Source organism: Lonchura striata, chromosome 4 (assembly GCF_046129695.1).
Source record: "Lonchura striata isolate bLonStr1 chromosome 4, bLonStr1.mat, whole genome shotgun sequence".
Taxonomy (NCBI): domain Eukaryota; kingdom Metazoa; phylum Chordata; class Aves; order Passeriformes; family Estrildidae; genus Lonchura; species Lonchura striata.
This window is the reverse complement of record NC_134606.1, coordinates 42,607,661-42,623,767: the sequence shown is the minus strand read 5'-3', so window position 1 is coordinate 42,623,767 and position 16,107 is coordinate 42,607,661. Positions and strand designations below refer to the sequence as shown.

Sequence of the window (16,107 nt, the reverse complement as noted above, 5' to 3'; positions counted from 1 at the left end):
TGCAAACGAGTACGATTCACTGACTGCATAGTTAAAGGACAGTGGGAAACTGGGAACATGTATTTTTGTTTGAAGAGAGCAATTATTTTGAGGCTGAAATATTTTCTCGCTTCGGGACTGTCACCTCATCAGACCTGCCAAAAATGTCCAGCTTTTGTTGTGTTTGCAGGTATAAGGTGACCATTCAGATGGCTTGACAAACACACGAGGCGACTGAAACACAGCATGCAGCACACAAGGTAAGTACTTAACCTCTGCTTATTCAGGGTTTACGGGTACTGCTCATGTGCATTACTGGAACTGTTTGCAGTTCAAACTCGGTGAAGTGTTCTTTGGCGCCTGTGGCAGGAAACACAGCCCTTCTTTACATTAAAATCAGTATTGTTCTAATTATATCCACTGTTTATAGGGTGACAGTAACATCCATGTCCCATCTATGACTGGTGTTGTTTTACAGAAAAGTCTGATAGCCTTCATTTCATATCAGGTTGTTCTGCCTTTCCAGTAAAGATTGTGAATTGCTTACACAGTGTGCAAAAGGGCGTGGCAAGAGCTCTGCTTTTAGAAGCCCTGAGGCTGGTGAGACTCCATGCAGGGGATCCCCAGATCTCTTCCAGGAAAGTTTGTAATGTTGGAAACCTCAGCCCACTAGAAGGGCTGAGAGGGAGAGCAGGCTCTGTTTGGGCTTCTGCCTGCCATGTAGCCACAGAGAATGGGCAGGCTGACGTTGCATGGGCTGTGAGTGTTTGTAATCAGAGAATCACAGAATCACTTTGGTTTAAAAAGACCCTTAAGACTATTGAGTCAAACCATTAACCAAATATTGCCAAGCCTACCACTAAACTATGTCCCTAAGCACCATATCTGCATGTCTTTTAAATACCTCTAGGTATAGTGACTCCACCACTTCCCTGGGCAGTCTGTACCAGTGTTTGGCTGCCCTTTCTGTATTTTTTTTTTTCCCTAATATCCAGTCTAAACTTCCCTTGATGCAACTTGAAGCCATTTCCTCTTTTCCTATCACTTGTTACCTGGGAGGGAGACTGACCCCCACTCACTACACTCCCCCACGGACTACAGACTAATTTCAGGCAGTTGTAGAAAGTGATAAAGTCCCCTCTGAGCCTCCTTTTTCTCCAGGCTAAACAACTATAGCTCCCACAGCTGATTCTCTTAAGACTTACATTCTAGATTCTTCCCAGCTCCATTGCCCCACTCTGCACACACTCCAGTACTTCAATGTCCTTCTTGAAGTGAGAGGCCCAAAACTGAGCACACTATTTGAGGTGTGACTTCACCAGTGCCAAGTACATGGGAGCAATCACTGCCCTGGTCCTGTTAGTCACACTGTTCCTGATACAGGCCAGGATGCCATTTGCCTTCTTGGCCACCTAGACATGTACTGGATCATATTCAGCTGCCTGTTGACCAGTGCTTCCAGATCCTTTTCTGCTGGGAAGACTTCCAGCCATTCTGACCCCAGCATTTAGTGCTACGTGGGGTTGTTATGATCCAAGTGCAGCACATGGTACTTCATTCTGTTGAGTCTCATACAATTGACTTCAGGCCATGGATCCATCCAATCCAGATCCCTCTGCAGAGCCTCCTTACCCTACAGCAGATCAACACTCCCACCCAGCTTGGTGTTGTCTGCAAAGTGAGTGTGCACTTGAACCCCTCATCCAGATCATTGGTGATCTAACCATCTTCTCCTATTTAGAGCTGAAACATCCAGCTGTACCTTCTTTGCTGAGAGGAAGTGTAATGTGAGAGATGGAAGAGGTGAGAGCCATAGCCAATGTGCCTATAGAAAAGCAGGATACTACGAATGGTCCTATATGGCTCTTGACAAGTGATATGGCTGTACTCCAAGGATGAGCAACACACCGTAGTTGTAGAGCTGAGAAGGTTAAGTAGGAGAGGAAGACTGACATCACAGGATAAAACATAAAAAATATATCTGAGATTACTAAAAAATGGTGCAGGATTTCAACAGTTTTCAGATGCTGTTCAAAATTAAAATTTGACCCTCCCTTCTCTTTTTTCTGTTCCCTACAGCAAAATGTCCATCCAAGCAAAACAAAAATCAAGAATGACAAACACCTGGCGAGTGTTGGCCATCTGCGTGATCTTAGCTGCAAGCCTCTCCGAGCAACAGGCATTGAAGCGGGCTTGTCCTTCATGCGATGCCAGTCAGCTTTGCAACTGCTCCTCCATGGGCTTGGACTTCATTCCCCCTGGGGTCACGGCCAAAATTACAGTGTTAAACCTGGCCCACAACAGGATAAAGCACATCCAATCCCAGGACCTGCAGCAGGCTGTGAACCTGAGAACCCTGCTGCTACAGTCCAACAAAATCAGCTCCATAGATGAGGACTCGTTTTGGTCCCTGGGAAAACTGGAGCTCTTGGACTTATCAAATAACAGCTTGGCTCACTTGTCCCCTGTGTGGTTTGGGCACCTTTTTTCACTCCAGCACCTCCGTCTTCAAGGCAATTCCTACAGAGACCTGGGGCAGAGCTCCCCCTTTTCTAGCCTGAAGAACCTGAGCTCTCTCCAGCTGGGCAACCCGCAGTTCTCTGTGATTCGGCAAGGGAACTTTGAGGGTATTGAGCTTCTGCACAAGTTGTGGATTGATGGCAGCAACCTCAGTCAGTATGAGCAGGGAAGTTTGAAATCAATTAAGCAGATAAATCACATGATCCTAAACCTAAGAAATAGTAATATATTCTCAGAAATTGTTAAGGACCTTCTGCACTCTGTCACTTGGCTGGAAGTGACAGAAATCAAATTACCAGTTGAAAGAGAAAGCTTGGTGCAGAATTCTACACGTCCTTTTAGGATACAAAAACTTACGTTTAAAGAAGCTTTCTTCACAGATGAAACTATTAGCCGAACAATAGTGTCACTGAAGGAAATCACCTCTTTAAAAGAGTTAGAGGCAATCAATTGTGTGCTTGAGGGGAGGGGAATATGGAACACTAAAGAAATTGCAAGGAGTGGGCAAAGTTTTATTGAAACAGTAACAGTAACAAAGATAATGATTCAGAACTTTCATTTGTTTTTTGACCTGGAAGGTATGGAGTCACAAATAAACAAACTAAAAAGACTCAGTATCGCAAGCTCTAATGTTTTCATGGTACCGTGCAAACTTGCAAGACATTTTTCATCACTGCTGTATCTGGACTTTCATGATAATTTGCTTGTAAATAAGCGTTTAGATGAGACAATCTGTGAACATTCTTGGCCTTCATTGCAAACTTTAAATCTAAGTCAGAACTCTCTTAAATCTCTGGAACAGACTGCAAAGTATATATCTCGTCTACCAAAATTGAATAATCTTGACATTAGCCAAAATAATTTTGGTGAGATTCCAGATGTGTGTGACTGGCCAAAATCCCTGAAATATTTAAACCTGTCCAGCACTCAAATTCCCCAAGTAACAACCTGCATTCCTCAAACGCTAGAAGTTTTGGATGTTAGTGGAAACAACCTGAAGGAGTTTGGACTGCAGCTCCCACTTCTGAAAGAGCTGTACCTCACCAGAAACCAGCTGAAGGCCCTGCCGGGTGCTGCACCCATTCCAAACTTGGTGTCCTTGTCCGTCAGAAGAAACAAGCTGAACAGTTTCTCCAAGGAGGAGTTTGAGTCCTTCAGGAGAATGCAGCTGCTGGATGCCAGTGACAACAACTTCATCTGCTCCTGTGAGTTCCTCTCCTTTATCCATCACGAAGCTGGGCTATCCCAAGTGCTGGTGGGGTGGCCGGACAAGTACGTGTGTGACTCTCCGCTGGCGGTGAGAGGGACGCAGGTTGGCGCCGTGCATCTCTCCCTGATGGAGTGCCACAGGTCCCTGGTGGTGTCGTTGATCTGCGTCCTGGTGTTCCTGGTCATCCTGCTGCTGGTGGCCGTCGGCTACAAGTACCACGTGGTCTGGTACCTGCGGATGACGTGGGCATGGCTGCAAGCCAAGCGGAAGCCCAAGCGCGCCCCGCCAAAGGACGTCTGCTACGACGCTTTTGTCTCCTACAGCGAGAACGACTCCGACTGGGTGGAGAACACCATGGTGCGGGAGCTGGAGCAGGCCTGCCCTCCCTTCCGGCTCTGCCTGCACAAGCGGGACTTTGTGCCGGGGAAGTGGATTGTGGACAACATCATCGATTCCATTGAGAAGAGCCGCAAAACGCTCTTTGTGCTGTCCGAGCACTTTGTGCAGAGCGAGTGGTGCAAATACGAGCTGGACTTCTCGCATTTCCGCCTCTTTGATGAGAACAACGATGCAGCGATTCTCGTCCTCCTGGAGCCCATCCAGAGCAAAGCCATTCCCAAGAGGTTCTGCAAGCTGCGCAAGATCATGAACACCAAGACCTACCTGGAGTGGCCTGCTGGTGAAGAGCAGCAGAAGGTGTTTTGGGAAAACTTGAAAGGAGCCTTGAAGTCATAGAAGTCCGCAGCCCCCATCTCAACATATTTCCACAAAAGGCTGCATATCTCTGTGTCTTGCTGCTATGAATATTTTCTTATTTTTCTTTGAAACTGCAACTGGCTTTGTTTTATATAGAGATAACTATCATTTTACCAACTGGAAAAGGCCTGTTTTAGGATTTCCAGTAATTTGATGCTCTTGTCTTTAGAAGTCCCTGCCAATAACTGTGATATTAGGAAACAGTGTTGGACTTGACATACTTTTCTAAGTACATTTTGCTGAGTGCAGGGTATTTCTCTAATTTTTACTCCTGTTACCACTATCCCCAACTAGTTTCTAGCAATGCCACTATAATTTTCAAATGAAATTAAAAGCTATGGGGTTCAATCAATATTTCCCTGTGTCCCTTTCTTCCTGGGAATGCTTGTTTTTCTCTTCATGATCACCACCACCACTTTCCTTTTTACCTACTCACAGAAATAGCTGAAGCCTTCTATTTTTGAATGTGAGACTGGGTTTCCAGTGTGTGGCCTAGATGGTGTTGCAGACTGGCTCAGTTTTAAGTTTTGCTCTTCTACTTCTCAGAGCGTATTTATGTAATCACTGGGCATGCAAGTCTGAGTGCTCTACTTACCTTCCTTTGTAGTCGGTGATGAAAATCACAGGTATAAGAGGCAGTTCATCTCTGTACTTCAGTGTGAGGTATCTCCTAGAACTACCATATTGCTCTCCAATGATTACAAAGGGAGTCTAGACAAGAAGGTAGATACAGATGTTTACATTAAGGTAGTCAGTCCCACACTGAATGCTTGGATTTCTTGTATTGTAGAGTTTCTTATTATTCAGAGACCTGAAATTGTCTATGAAGGGATTAAGTTAGGTGTGGTTTCTCTAACTCAACATTTTCATGTTCCCTATTGCTTGTTTTGTTGGAGTTTGAGTACAGGAAAGTCTAGATCTTGATCAAATTTTAGCCATGTAATTATTTTGTGTGAAATACTAAAGCCTTGGTGTATGGGCTGACTAAATATTTGAAAAATAGCAACATTTGCGTATATTTTCTGTTGCTATATTTATACATCTTCAGGTATATGTTTGTATGTGCTTTTATAAATGTGTATCTATTCACACTCCTGTGTGTGTATGTGTATGTGTGTCTACACAGGATAATTTCTGTAGGTGGAGCCTGCAAACACGACTTTCAGTTCTGTTTTCCTGTTACAATGTTGTCTCCCAGGGCTATGAAGACTAGGAAGCAATTTTTTGTTAACTGTCTTGGAGAAACATAGCTCATGGTTTAATCAAGGCTAAGATCTAGGTAGGTGATGAGTGAATCATTCAAGAGCAAACACTGAGCTCTGATAAAACAAATTAGGAGAAACATGTGCCTAGAGGTAAGAAGGAAAACAAATCTTGAAAGTTACAAAGACATGGTCAAAGAAAGATGTGGGAGAAGCCTTAGTTTTCACACAGTACATTCTTACCATAGATCCAGACTTCTGTGTTGGCACATTTAAAAGGCATGATAGCGTAACTGCTCTTATGCCAACCAGACCACCCAGCTGGGAATTCCCCTGCTTACATTGTCAAAGTTGAAAGGTGAAGTGGAAACGGAACAGCAGCCTGAGAGGAAGCTGGGCAAATAATGATCAGCGAGAGAGAGACAAAACACAGCATAGGCTAACTGGCATGCAGGCACTGGAGCTGCAGGTGGCATCTCTGGGAATCTTTTTCGCACAGAGGTGAGTTTTCAGGTAGGTGAAGGCTGGACATGCAGGGAAAGACAGTGGAGCTGCAATGCCAGAGCTAGAAGCAAACAGGGAGCCCAGGGAAGAGGCAACATAATCTCTGCCACCAGTCCTCCTCTGCAAGGGGGATTCAGGGTGGGCAGGACTGTGGGGTGGGGAGTGATTTCTGGCTGCCAGCAAAAGTAGAACAGGGAGGTCCAATCACAGGCATCTGTCAGGGATGCATGGCAGGCAAAGGAAGGTTCTGGAGAGATGTGGCTTGCTGATGAGACCAATGTCCTCTGGGAAACAGGACAGTGGAAAGCAGCAAATGAACAAGAGACAAATTGGGTCAGACTGTGCCATTTCTGCAGTTTCCTCGTGGGAGGGTGTCTTGTCCTATTTGTATGTTGTCTCACCTGTGTTGACTGCCCAGGGGAGGCTTGGAGTGAAGGTGGGGTGCCTCGGTTTCAGGAATTCAATCAGAAAAGAGCTCACTGAACAATGGCCTCAGGACATCAGCTGCCTCCTCACCTAACTCTTACCTGCTGCACATCTTCTGTGTCAGAAACAAGCAGAGGCAGGGCCCTGTGTGTGTGGATGTGTGGCTGTGCAGATGTGCTGTTAGGGCAGTGCTGGGGGCTGACAACTAGGGCATAACCCACACACTTCCAGGTGGAGAGCAGCAGCCTTCCCCAGTCTGCTTGTTGTTCGGCCTCTTCACCAACCAGTGACTCTTCCTCTGCAGGCTCCATAGCACTGCTCAAACTTACCAGCCCACATTTAGCTGGGTAGTGCTCCCCAAGCTAGAATCAATTTGAACGCCATTGGCATGCTTTATTTCAGGTCTTACATTAACCTTCCCCATTTGTGAGCATTTATAGAACCTCATTCTGCTGTCAGTCATGGTTTTGTTTAAGAAAACGTGTACTTCTACTCATGTGGGCCAGGGAAAATAAGATTGAGCATGTCCAATGGCTTGGACCCTTTTTTCATAACCTGGATACATTTTGAATGTCTGGATCATCACAGCACCTTATGGTATAAGGGCATCTGTGCAAGTTTATGTATTTTTAGTTGCATTTCAGTTTCATTTTCTTACTGTGGCTTTTAATTCCCAGCACAACAGGGAGAAGTGATTTATTGGTAGGGAAATGATATCATGGACTGGGGCTGTATGTCTGAGTGGGTGTGGAGAGGCCTGAAATAACCTTGTAAATCAGGGTCTCAAGCAGAATCATTAGGCAGGAGTCAGAAGGGGAAGGGAATGGCTGAAAGTGATTGAGGATGGGAATGGGATTCCTCTGAGTGCCTGTTCAGATTACAGATGAGCAAAAAAAATGCAAAGTCAGCATCCTGAATCACCAAATGTAGCTCAGTCCTGCAGTACCTGGATTGTTTCAGGCTGGTAAGGTGGAGAGCCATTGGGCTCTGCTGGTATTTCCCTTGCAGTACCTGTCCAGTTCCCTTGTGGGCTGCCAATTTTCCACCTATAAATAATCTGCCTATAGATAGCTTTTGACTGATCAGGTTGCCTGGTTGCTTCATTTTCTAAAAGTAAGTATTTTGATGACAACTGTAAAAATACCACCTAAATCTGTTACTAATAAAACTCACTCTGCTCCTAGATTTACTCCTTTAGCCTACAGCCCTGCATTATCCAGTTACTCTTGGGAGACCAAAAAGCCCTGCAAAAGAACCTCATCTGGACACAAAATGAGTCTAAATACAGACCACGATTTTTTGTTTGGGGACAAATGTCTAGGTATCTAAACTATGATACCCCATTTTAAGGCAATCAGATAATATCTCTTGGAGTCAGCACATCTTAATCTGGGTGTCCAAGACACACTGTATTAATTGCTCCTAAAAGATATTATTTTTCTCCATTGACTTTGGAGGACATGGTGGATGACCAGGGCAGCTGTGGGCATCTAAAGACAGAGAAGAGAACCTTGTCCTTCAAGATCCAAAGTTCTACATCAGAGCCAGATAGAGATAAAGGGCAAGTAACACAAGACATCAAAATATTTATAGTCCTGCAGTTGGGAAGAGATGGAATGACTAAAAAAATTATCCATAACCTTTTCTCCCCTCCCCATATGCCCAAACCACCTCAGTCAATTTTGCCCCTTTTGGATAATCTTAAAGTTATGACTAAAAATAATGCAGCTGTAAGGGTGAGACTTCTCTGTATTAACTTGTAAACATGGGTCAGCTACTGTAAAACAAATCAGAATATTAATTCAGAGTACAGTAGATCTTCTGCACAGAATCTCAGTGGGATGACTGAGGGAGAAAGCAGTTCTCAAAGATCCAATCTAAACTGATTAACCTGATAGAGAGCCGACAATGATTTTGTGAACTCATTGATTGGTCTCTTTGGGGATTGTTCATTCTTTCCACCCTCAATAAGATACCTACTGAGGTAAGTGGGTTTTGTGGCACGCTAGGGAAAATTACATTTTAAAAATGCTCTTTCAGTCCAGCTATTTAAGTCCAGAAGACCAGAAAAAGGCTGTGGGGCTAGAAAAAGCTACCTAGTCCAGTTAGCTGATTTGATCTGAGCCCCTGGCACTTCCTTGTGGCTTGGCCTGATCTTCTCTCTGCCACAGGTTCCCCAAAACAGAAAAAAGCCTTAGCTGAGGAGAAGGATGTGGCAGTAAAAAGGAAGAGTTGAGGCAGTAGGCAACAATCGTCAGTTTTACAAGTTTAAATTTCATTAGCAATTATCAGACTGATGGCAACATGAGAGTCATTCAGGCAAGTATTTGTTTCTCTGCTCACCAGACATTTACAATCAGAGTAGGAAAAGGCAAATAAAATGAAAAATGGACTAAAACAAATTCATTTATTTTCTTCCTATAGTCAGAATAGAGATTAGACATATGCTTGAGGTAAGTATTAAACCTGAATGCTACTATCTACTGTAGGATGCTGACTCTTCTTGATTTAACCAGGATTTGAAACACGAACAGGGGACTCCCTGAGGTAAAAAAAATGAATATACAAAATAATATTCACAGATTCAGAAAAAAAAGACATGAGGTGAGATTGAAATATGAAGGCCACTTACTAAACGGGAATAGGATCAGAGTAGTAAATGAATCTGTTTCAACTCTGAACTGTATTAAAACCAAATATTTTAACAGTGCCTTCAACAAGACAGAAGAGCAAAACTTATATTCTAGATTTATCCAAAATGTAGCTTCTCCAGAACAAGTTACGCATCTTATATTTGCTCTCTGTTTCATATTTTAGCAATATAATGACTGCACACACCTGGCGAGTGTTGGCCATCTGCGTGATCTTAGCTGCAAGCCTCTCCGAGCAACAGGCATTGAAGCGGGCTTGTCCTTCATGCGATGCCAGTCAGCTTTGCAACTGCTCCTCCATGGGCTTGGACTTCATTCCCCCTGGGGTCACGGCCAAAATTACAGTGTTAAACCTGGCCCACAACAGGATAAAGCACATCCAATCCCAGGACCTGCAGCAGGCTGTGAACCTGAGAACCCTGCTGCTGCAGTCCAACAAAATCAGCTCCATAGATGAGGACTCGTTTTGGTCCCTGGGAAAACTGGAGCTCTTGGACTTATCAAATAACAGCTTGGCTCACTTGTCCCCTGTGTGGTTTGGGCACCTTTTTTCACTCCAGCACCTCCGTCTTCAAGGCAATTCCTACAGAGACCTGGGGCAGAGCTCCCCCTTTTCTAGCCTGAAGAACCTGAGCTCTCTCCAGCTGGGCAACCCGCAGTTCTCTGTGATTCGGCAAGGGAACTTTGAGGGTATTGAGCTTCTGCACAAGTTGTGGATTGATGGCAGCAACCTCAGTCAGTATGAGCAGGGAAGTTTGAAATCAATTAAGCAGATAAATCACATGATCCTAAACCTAAGAAATAGTAATATATTCTCAGAAATTGTTAAGGACCTTCTGCACTCTGTCACTTGGCTGGAAGTGAGAAGAATAGCATTCACTATTGCAGCAGAAATGCAAGTATTGAGAGTCATGTCTTTATCTTTTGCAAAGAAAATTTCTTTTAGACAGGCATTACTAACAGATGCTACTGTGCCTGAGATTGTCAGTATTTTAGAAGACATGCCACGATTAGTAGAGCTGGAGCTGGTAAACTGTAGACTCTTGGGAACTGGACAATGGAAAATGGAAATTCAAGCAAAGAAATCACAGACATTTAGAATTTTAACAATAAAGACCTTATCTATAGAAGAATTTTACTTGTTTACAGATCTTCAGTCTGTGGAAGGTCTACTATCTCTTTTTACAAGAGTCACAGTTCAAAATACCAAGGTTTTTTTGGTACCATGTAGAATTTCCCAACATCTTCTGTCATTAGTATATCTTGATCTTAGTGCAAATTTGCTTGGAGACTTGAGTTTAGAACATTCAGCCTGTCAGGGTGGCTGGCCATCACTACAAGCTTTAAATTTAAGTCAGAATTCACTGAGTGACTTAGAAAGGTCAAGTAAAAGTTTATCTCATCTAGGAAACCTAATTGTTTTGGACATTAGCCAAAATAATTTTGGTGAGATTCCAGATGTGTGTGACTGGCCAAAATCCCTGAAATATTTAAACCTGTCCAGCACTCAAATTCCCAAAGTAACAACCTGCATTCCTCAAACGCTAGAAGTTTTGGATGTTAGTGGAAACAACCTGAAGGAGTTTGGACTGCAGCTCCCACTTCTGAAAGAGCTGTACCTCACCAGAAACCAGCTGAAGGCCCTGCCGGGTGCCGCACCCGTTCCAAACTTGGTGTCCTTGTCCGTCAGAAGAAACAAGCTGAACAGTTTCTCCAAGGAGGAGTTTGAGTCCTTCAGGAGAATGCAGCTGCTGGATGCCAGTGACAACAACTTCATCTGCTCGTGTGAGTTCCTCTCCTTTATCCACCACGAAGCTGGGCTATCCCAAGTGCTGGTGGGGTGGCCGGACAAGTACGTGTGTGACTCTCCGCTGGCGGTGAGAGGGGCGCAGGTTGGCGCCGTGCACCTCTCCCTGATGGAGTGCCACAGGTCCCTGGTGGTGTCGTTGATCTGCGTCCTGGTGTTCCTGGTCATCCTGCTGCTGGTGGCCGTCGGCTACAAGTACCACATGGTCTGGTACCTGCGGATGACGTGGGCATGGCTGCAAGCCAAGCGGAAGCCCAAGCGCGCCCCGCCAAAGGACGTCTGCTACGACGCTTTTGTCTCCTACAGCGAGAACGACTCCGACTGGGTGGAGAACACCATGGTGCGGGAGCTGGAGCAGGCCTGCCCTCCCTTCCGGCTCTGCCTGCACAAGCGGGACTTTGTGCCGGGGAAGTGGATTGTGGACAACATCATCGATTCCATTGAGAAGAGCCGCAAAACGCTCTTTGTGCTGTCCGAGCACTTTGTGCAGAGCGAGTGGTGCAAATACGAGCTGGACTTCTCGCATTTCCGCCTCTTTGATGAGAACAACGATGCGGCGATTCTCGTCCTCCTGGAGCCCATCCAGAGCAAAGCCATTCCCAAGAGGTTCTGCAAGCTGCGGAAGATCATGAACACCAAGACCTACCTGGAGTGGCCTCTCGAAGAAGAGCAGCAGCAGATGTTTTGGTTTAATTTGAAAACAGCTCTAAGATCCTAGACAGGGACATTAAGAAATAAATATATAGTGAATTTACTCTGGATTTATTTCACTTGCCTTTTTAATCCATCACTTATCTGCATCTCAAGAACAGAAAGCTGGGCTACTGCAAATTTTAACACTTGCTATGAGTTAATTACTTTCAGTAGATGTTCCGAATAGTTGTACACCTTTGGCCTGTAATAGAGTTAATTTCCTTCATAGCTCCTTCTGTGGCTTGTATCTGTGCCCAAAACAGGCTCCATAACACAGTAGCTTTTTAGTTATTGCTCAAAAGTGCTTGCACAGCATCAAGATATTTTCTGTTTCTCACGCCATCCTGCCAGCAAGCAGGCAGGGGATGCATCATAATTTGGGAGGGGACACAGGGAGGACAGCTGATCCCAGCTGACCAAAAGGATGTCCCATACATAATGTCATGGCCCATGACAACATAATCAGCACTAAAAGTTGTGGGAAAGAAAGAATAAGGGAGGTTGTTTGGAGTTACCATATTTGCCTTCCCAAGTAAAAGTTCTTTGTCATGGAGTCCTGCTTTCATGGCAATGGATAAACATTTCCCTGTTGATGGAAAGTAGTAAATTAATTCTTTCTTCTGCTTTGCTTGTGAGCACAGCTTTTACTTTACCTGCTGAACTGCCTTAATCTGAACTCCCAAGTTTTCTCACTTTCACCCTTCAGATTTTCTTGCCTGTTCCACTGGGGAGAGAATGAGAGAGTGGATGTGCTGAGCTGCCTTCTGAGGTTAAACAACAGTATTTACCTACACTGTTAAGCAGCAATATGAGCAAAAACTGTTTCATTTAAGGATTTAATGATGAAAAGTTTTTTAGGTATACAGCTATGTAGTTTCTATGTCTTCATCTTTGCAAAAGTTTCATGAGAGAGCCTGCCTAGCCAAGGGTTTTTCTGCATTCTTTGTATAAACCACATCTCATCAAATGCTATAAAAATCAGTTTTTGCAGCAAATAATTTTGTCCTAGCTCTCCTAGTCAGTGAATCTAAGGATGATTCTCTGTATTTCATTGTCACAGAAAATTAAATGCCCTGATCTCCTGAAAATTGTGGCTCCAAGTCATGATGTAGAAATGTGCTTTCTCACTGCAGTTCTGTCTGTTGTAGCTTTTAGTTTCTATAATTTCCTTTATGAAAGACATCTATGGAGGATGATTTCTGTCTAATTTCATTGTACTATATGTTGCAATAGATGCTTCAGAGTAGGATTCAAATACTTTTCTGACTTGTACAAGTGGAGTTTAAGCTGCTCTCAGCTACAGTGTGGGAAACACAAATATAGTCATTGAATCCAACACCATGTTCCTCTCTTTGTTCAGCAACCTTAACATAGGCATGAAAAGAGTGTTTCCTGCCTTTTGCTCCCTCTTTAAATTTAGTCCACAAAACTAGAATGGGTGGAGAACATCCCACATAGGACATTGTTTTCGCTGTCAGGTGGGGTAGTGTTTTCTTGAGAAGGTTACTGGGACAAGGGTCCTAATTGAAAAATTGAACAAATGGAAGACTGGCACTAGACTAATTCTTCACACCTTATGTAAAAAGAAAGTGATGTCTTTGTGATTTTTTTTTTTTTTTTTTTCAGACATAGAAAATTTGGGGTGAACTCTTATAGCTTGATTCTGATAGACCAGAAGAATTATGAACTTCTGGATCAGTTCAGGGCTTAGGTGCAGCTTAGGGCATTTCCAGGCACATATAGAAGCAGGTCTTAAAAGCTTTCAAATGGAAACACCTACAACATTTGGCTGTAACTGTGATGAGACCATGTCCAAGTTAGTGTTTTTGTTGCTGTTTTGATCTTGGGCATCTAATGTGGTACAAAAACCCAGTTCACACACCTCACTGTGACTGAGTTGATTGCATTGGAAGTTTCCTCTCACAGCTGGTTACTTGTGTTACTGCTTTTAGCAAGTCCTCTGCACAACCAAAGTCCTAGTGAGAGCAAAGTATCCCTGTTCTTTGCTATCCATGGAGAAGGCTGAGGACGCCCCTGCTTCTACTACACCCACAAGCAGGCAACTGCCAGCACAATGAAAATTAACAGCTTATTTACATGCATTTTTGCATTTATTAATTCAGGCATAATACATAATAAGAATTACTAACTTTGTTACTTCATCTAAGGTAAAAAAGCCACCTTCTTTCTATGTATTCAAGATTTGCTCTTTCTTCCATTTACTTTGTTTTTTTTTTAAGTGCTTTATTTCCTATTTTTAGCATTTAAGCCTTTTTTTCACCTATAGATGGCTTCATACAATATCTGCTTTATTCTTATATATATATATATATATATATAATAAAGTGTAAGCTAAGTAAGTGTATCTCTGATTTCTAATAATGATGTAGATTCTTAAAATGTTTAATCTGAATTCAGAAGCTACTTCTGCTATCTACTTCTTCATTTTAGGAAATCTGTTGTTTTTCTAGCACGAGCTTCCCAAACATGCTGTTTTCAGTGTGCTGCATAGCCTCGCTGTAATGCAAAAAGAGGCAGAAATGTTTCTAGCATACCAGAATTCCACCAATTGCTATTTTCTCTAGTCTTTTAAAATTAAGTACAGAATATGCATATTCTCGTAGGCAGGTAAATGTCCAACACTTTGAATTCTTACCAATAATCTGCATCCTATTCCAGAACCAGTGAGTATGCAATGCCTTGGATGATGCCTGTAAAAATTGACTGCCAAACCACCAGATACCAGAGACAGTACAGAAGTTGTCTGTAAAATATTTGGGTGTTTCCACACAATCTGTTCATAAGGAAATTAGAGAGAAAATTCAACAATAGATACATCTTGGTATTTTTCATAGTCAGAATCAAAGATACAGTATTGGGTTAAATTTTTGAAAGTACTCTTTTTTAGTGTTCATAATTTACTTCCTTAAAACTTTTAATTTTTTTTTAATAGAGGTAATGTTAAAATTAAGTATCCTATGGTTAAAATAGACTCCAAGAAAATAAGGCAAGTTTTGCATTCACTCAACCATTTTTCTACAGAAAACTACAGCAGCAGATCTTCAACTATTTTTTCAAGTGCTGAAGGAAAAATCTTGTTTGCTAACTACTAAAAGGGAAAAGCACATTACATAATTTAAAAGTTCTGAAAGTGCATTGCATAATTAAAAAAAAAAATGTTGTTAAAGAACAAAATCCACTGCATGATATTTCTAAAATTATTTATAGTCTTTAAAGTGTTTCTCTCATAAAAATTAATTCTGGATATCTTGAAATCAAGAAGGAAAATATATATGTACTTTTATTTTCTTAGCTTGCTTAAGGTCTTAGATAAGGTAAAGGCAAACAGACCTATCATCTTCCTTAAACATAATTTTTCCTTAATAATAGTAAATTTTCCAGTAATTTAATGTGGCCATCTCATCCCTCCACTGCAGATCAAAACAGGAATTAGTAAGTAATCAGGCTATGGTTTAGAAAATCCAAATGAAAAGCACACTTGTTACAAAGATGGTATGGATTGCATAACAACCCCTTCAAATCAGCTTTCTCGGGGCAGTCTGGGCGAGTTTGGTTCTTGCCAACAATAAACCAGCTGTGGATGCAGGATTCATGAAACCCAGTATCAGGTGTATCCTTAAAGAATTTTTCAAATGCAAAAAGGACTTAGTGCTTATATCTGCAAATCTGGTCAAACCATCAGCAGATAATTTTAATGACTGAGTGTGGACATTGCCTGGTTTTATAACCAAGCAATTTCAAATTACTTAAAATATTTGGACTATTTGGAGTTATTGTAAATCTGAATCCAACGTCCTGAACATCCAGACTAGTATTCATATTTTCCAGGTCACAAGAAGCCAGGATACTTTTATGAAGTGCAGGAGTGGGTGATTAGTAACATTGTTCCAGCACATATCCAATACTTTTCATTTTAAGTTTCTGGAATGCAAGATATGTAGTTGTTTGGCATCCCTGGGTCACTGGCTCTTCATTCAAACTCTAGGGTACAGGACACTGGTTGAGAAGGGCTCCACATCTGCCTTAAAACTACCTGGCAAACAGCCCCCGGCACAGCTGGAGGAAATCCTCTGCAATACACAGGAGTGGAGCCTGAATTAGCAGACCTGGCTGATAGGTCAGCATGCCTGGTATGATGTCCTGCCAGGCACACCCACAAAGGCTGTGCACCAAATACCTGGAAGGTGGATTTAAACCTGGAACTATAGGATTATTGCCATTCTTGCATCAATTTGTCAGCCAGAAATTTGCATGGCTTCAACATGTGTTACAGGACTGAAAAATAATTTGTGTTCCTTTTTTTTTTAAACCTCTGCACTATGTTGTTTCTGAACCTGG

At 42.7% G+C, this 16,107-nt stretch overlaps 2 protein-coding genes across 2 annotated transcripts; both read left to right on the top strand.

Moving 5' to 3' along the window:
* On the top strand, positions 1-4,817 carry LOC110470515 (toll-like receptor 2 type-1). The gene is made up of 2 exons (XM_077782581.1): positions 1-239; positions 2,059-4,817. Exons 1-2 carry the CDS (start codon positions 226-228, stop codon positions 4,442-4,444), a joined length of 2,400 nt encoding a protein of 799 aa, XP_077638707.1. The 5' UTR covers positions 1-225; the 3' UTR covers positions 4,445-4,817.
* Positions 4,818-9,421: 4,604 nt separating this feature from the next.
* On the top strand, positions 9,422-11,773 carry TLR2 (toll like receptor 2). The gene has a single exon (XM_077782580.1). The coding sequence runs from the start codon at positions 9,422-9,424 to the stop codon at positions 11,771-11,773; it is 2,352 nt and encodes a 783-aa protein (XP_077638706.1).
* The last annotated feature ends 4,334 nt before the right edge of the window (positions 11,774-16,107 follow it).